The following is a 2,086-nucleotide window of genomic DNA, read 5'->3' as shown; positions in this document are numbered from 1 at the left end:
AGATGGGGTTTCACCGTGTTGACCAGGATGGTCTCGATCTCTTGACCTCGTGATCCACCCACCTTGGCCTCCCAAAGTGCTGGGATTACAGGCTTGAGCCACCGCGCCCGGCCAGTTTTTGCATTTTTAGTAGAGATGGGGTTTCACCATGTTGACCAGTCTGGTCTGGAACTCCTGACCTCATGATCCACCTGCCTTGACTTCCCAAAGTGTTGGGATTACAGGCATAAGCCACTGCTCCTGGCCTATTTATTTATTTTTGTGACAGAGTTTTTGCTCTTGTTGCCCAGGCTGGAGTGCAATGGCATGATCCTGGCTCACTGCAACCTCTTCCTGGTGTGTTCAAGTGATTCTCCTGTCTCAGCCTCCTGAGTAGGTGGGATTACAGGCATGCGCCACCACATCCGGCTAATTTTGTGTTTTTAGTAGACATGAGGTTTCTCCATGTCGGTCAGGCTGGTCTCGACTTCCCAGCCTCAGGTGATCTGCCCACCTCAGCCTCCCAAAGTGCTGAAATTACAGGTGTGAGCCACCATGCCTGGCTTCATTATTAAGTATCTTTATGCAGCTAATGTGCATAAATCATCATATTTAATCTGGCAGCTGCTTTTTTTTTTTTAGGTTTTCTTAGTATACATATGTCTTTGGAAAATGAAAGCTCTTATCTTTGTTTCTAGGTGAGAAAAACTGAAAAAAACACAGGCTTTTGTACTTACTGGATGTTTGACAAAATATTCTTTTTGGGCCAAAATAATTGACATTATTGGTGAGCTTGTTAGAAATTCAAAAACTGGGCTGGGTGAAGTGGCTCGTGCCTGCAGTCCGATCACTTTGGGAGGCCAAGACGGGTGGATCACCTGAGGTCAGGAGCTTGAGACCAGCCTGGCCAACATGGAGAAACCCCGTCTCTACTAAAAATACAAAATTAGCTGGGTGTGGTGGGGCATGCCTGTAATCCCAGCTACTTGGGAGGCTGAGGCAGGAGAATAGCTTGAACCCATGAGGAGGAGGTTGCATGATCAGAGATTGAGCCATAACACTCCAGATCTTCCTGAAAAAATAATCTCCATTAACAAGATCTCCAGTTTATCATACAGATTAAATTTTGAAAGGCTCTTTCCAACTCAATGTGTCTTTTCCATCTGAAAAATATACACAAGTCATTCTGTATGATATACATGTAACAATCAAACATGTACATGTTGTGTTCATGCCCTTCAGTTTATACTTTATCATCAAGAAAAATAACATATATACACTGATGCTGTGGATCTTATACTACTCTCTTTTCTCAGTTAGAGAATATATTAGACAATATTTCTGTGTTGAAAATTATTTTCTTGGATAATTTTAGTCACTCCTATAAGTCAAAACAAGATCTCTTTACTCTCATTTCACCTTGAGTCAAATTAAAAATTCTGTCCATAAACACTTGGTAAATATGTGTTATGTGTTTTTCAGGGACCATTGACATTTATGGATGTGGCCATAGAATTCTCCTTGGAGGAGTGGCAATGCCTGGACACAGCACAGCAGAATTTATATAGAAATGTGATGTTAGAGAACTACAGAAACTTTGTCTTCCTGGGTGAGGATAACTTTAATACACAATTCCTAATATACTCTAAAGGTTTCATTTCTCTGTTTTGTTGCATGTATTTTGGCAATTGATGCTTTACATCAATGAGTTTCATACACCTGTTTTTAAGAAAATCTTAAGATTTTTCTCGTAGATGTTTCGTCCTGACCTGAACTTTCCACATTTCTGAGCTGATCTCTATTCTTCATTCTAGATTAGTAATAGTTCCAGAAATTTAGTGGCATAAAATACTGTTGCCCACACCTTAAAATCTAATTGCTACGACCGGGCGCAGGGGCTCACACCTATAATCCCAGCACTTTGAGAGGCCGAGATGGGTGGAGTTCGAGACCAGCTTGACCAACATGATGAAACCCTGTCTCTACTAAAAACACAAAAATTAGCTGGGCATGGTGGCACATGCCTGTAATCCCAGCTACTCAGGAGGCTGAGGCAGAAGAATTGCCTGAACATGGGAGGTAGAGGTTGCAGTGAGCCAAGATCATG

The 2,086-nt window shown here is 41.9% G+C and overlaps 1 protein-coding gene across 2 annotated transcripts in view; it reads left to right on the top strand.

Moving 5' to 3' along the window:
• The window catches only part of LOC108297611 (zinc finger protein 708), a 27,505-nt gene that overhangs the window by 9,994 nt on the left and 15,425 nt on the right, over positions 1–2,086 (top strand). For both annotated transcript variants that reach the window (XM_037735471.1, XM_017520288.2), the window contains exon 2: positions 1,462–1,588. In XM_037735471.1, the coding sequence (XP_037591399.1) occupies positions 1,462–1,588 (127 nt within the window). The remainder of the gene's footprint in view (positions 1–1,461; positions 1,589–2,086) is intronic.

The sequence above is a fragment of the Cebus imitator genome, unplaced genomic scaffold, assembly GCF_001604975.1.
Source record: "Cebus imitator isolate Cc_AM_T3 unplaced genomic scaffold, Cebus_imitator-1.0 Scaffold820, whole genome shotgun sequence".
Lineage (NCBI taxonomy): Eukaryota > Metazoa > Chordata > Mammalia > Primates > Cebidae > Cebus > Cebus imitator.
This window is presented reverse-complemented; position numbering and strand designations above follow the sequence as displayed.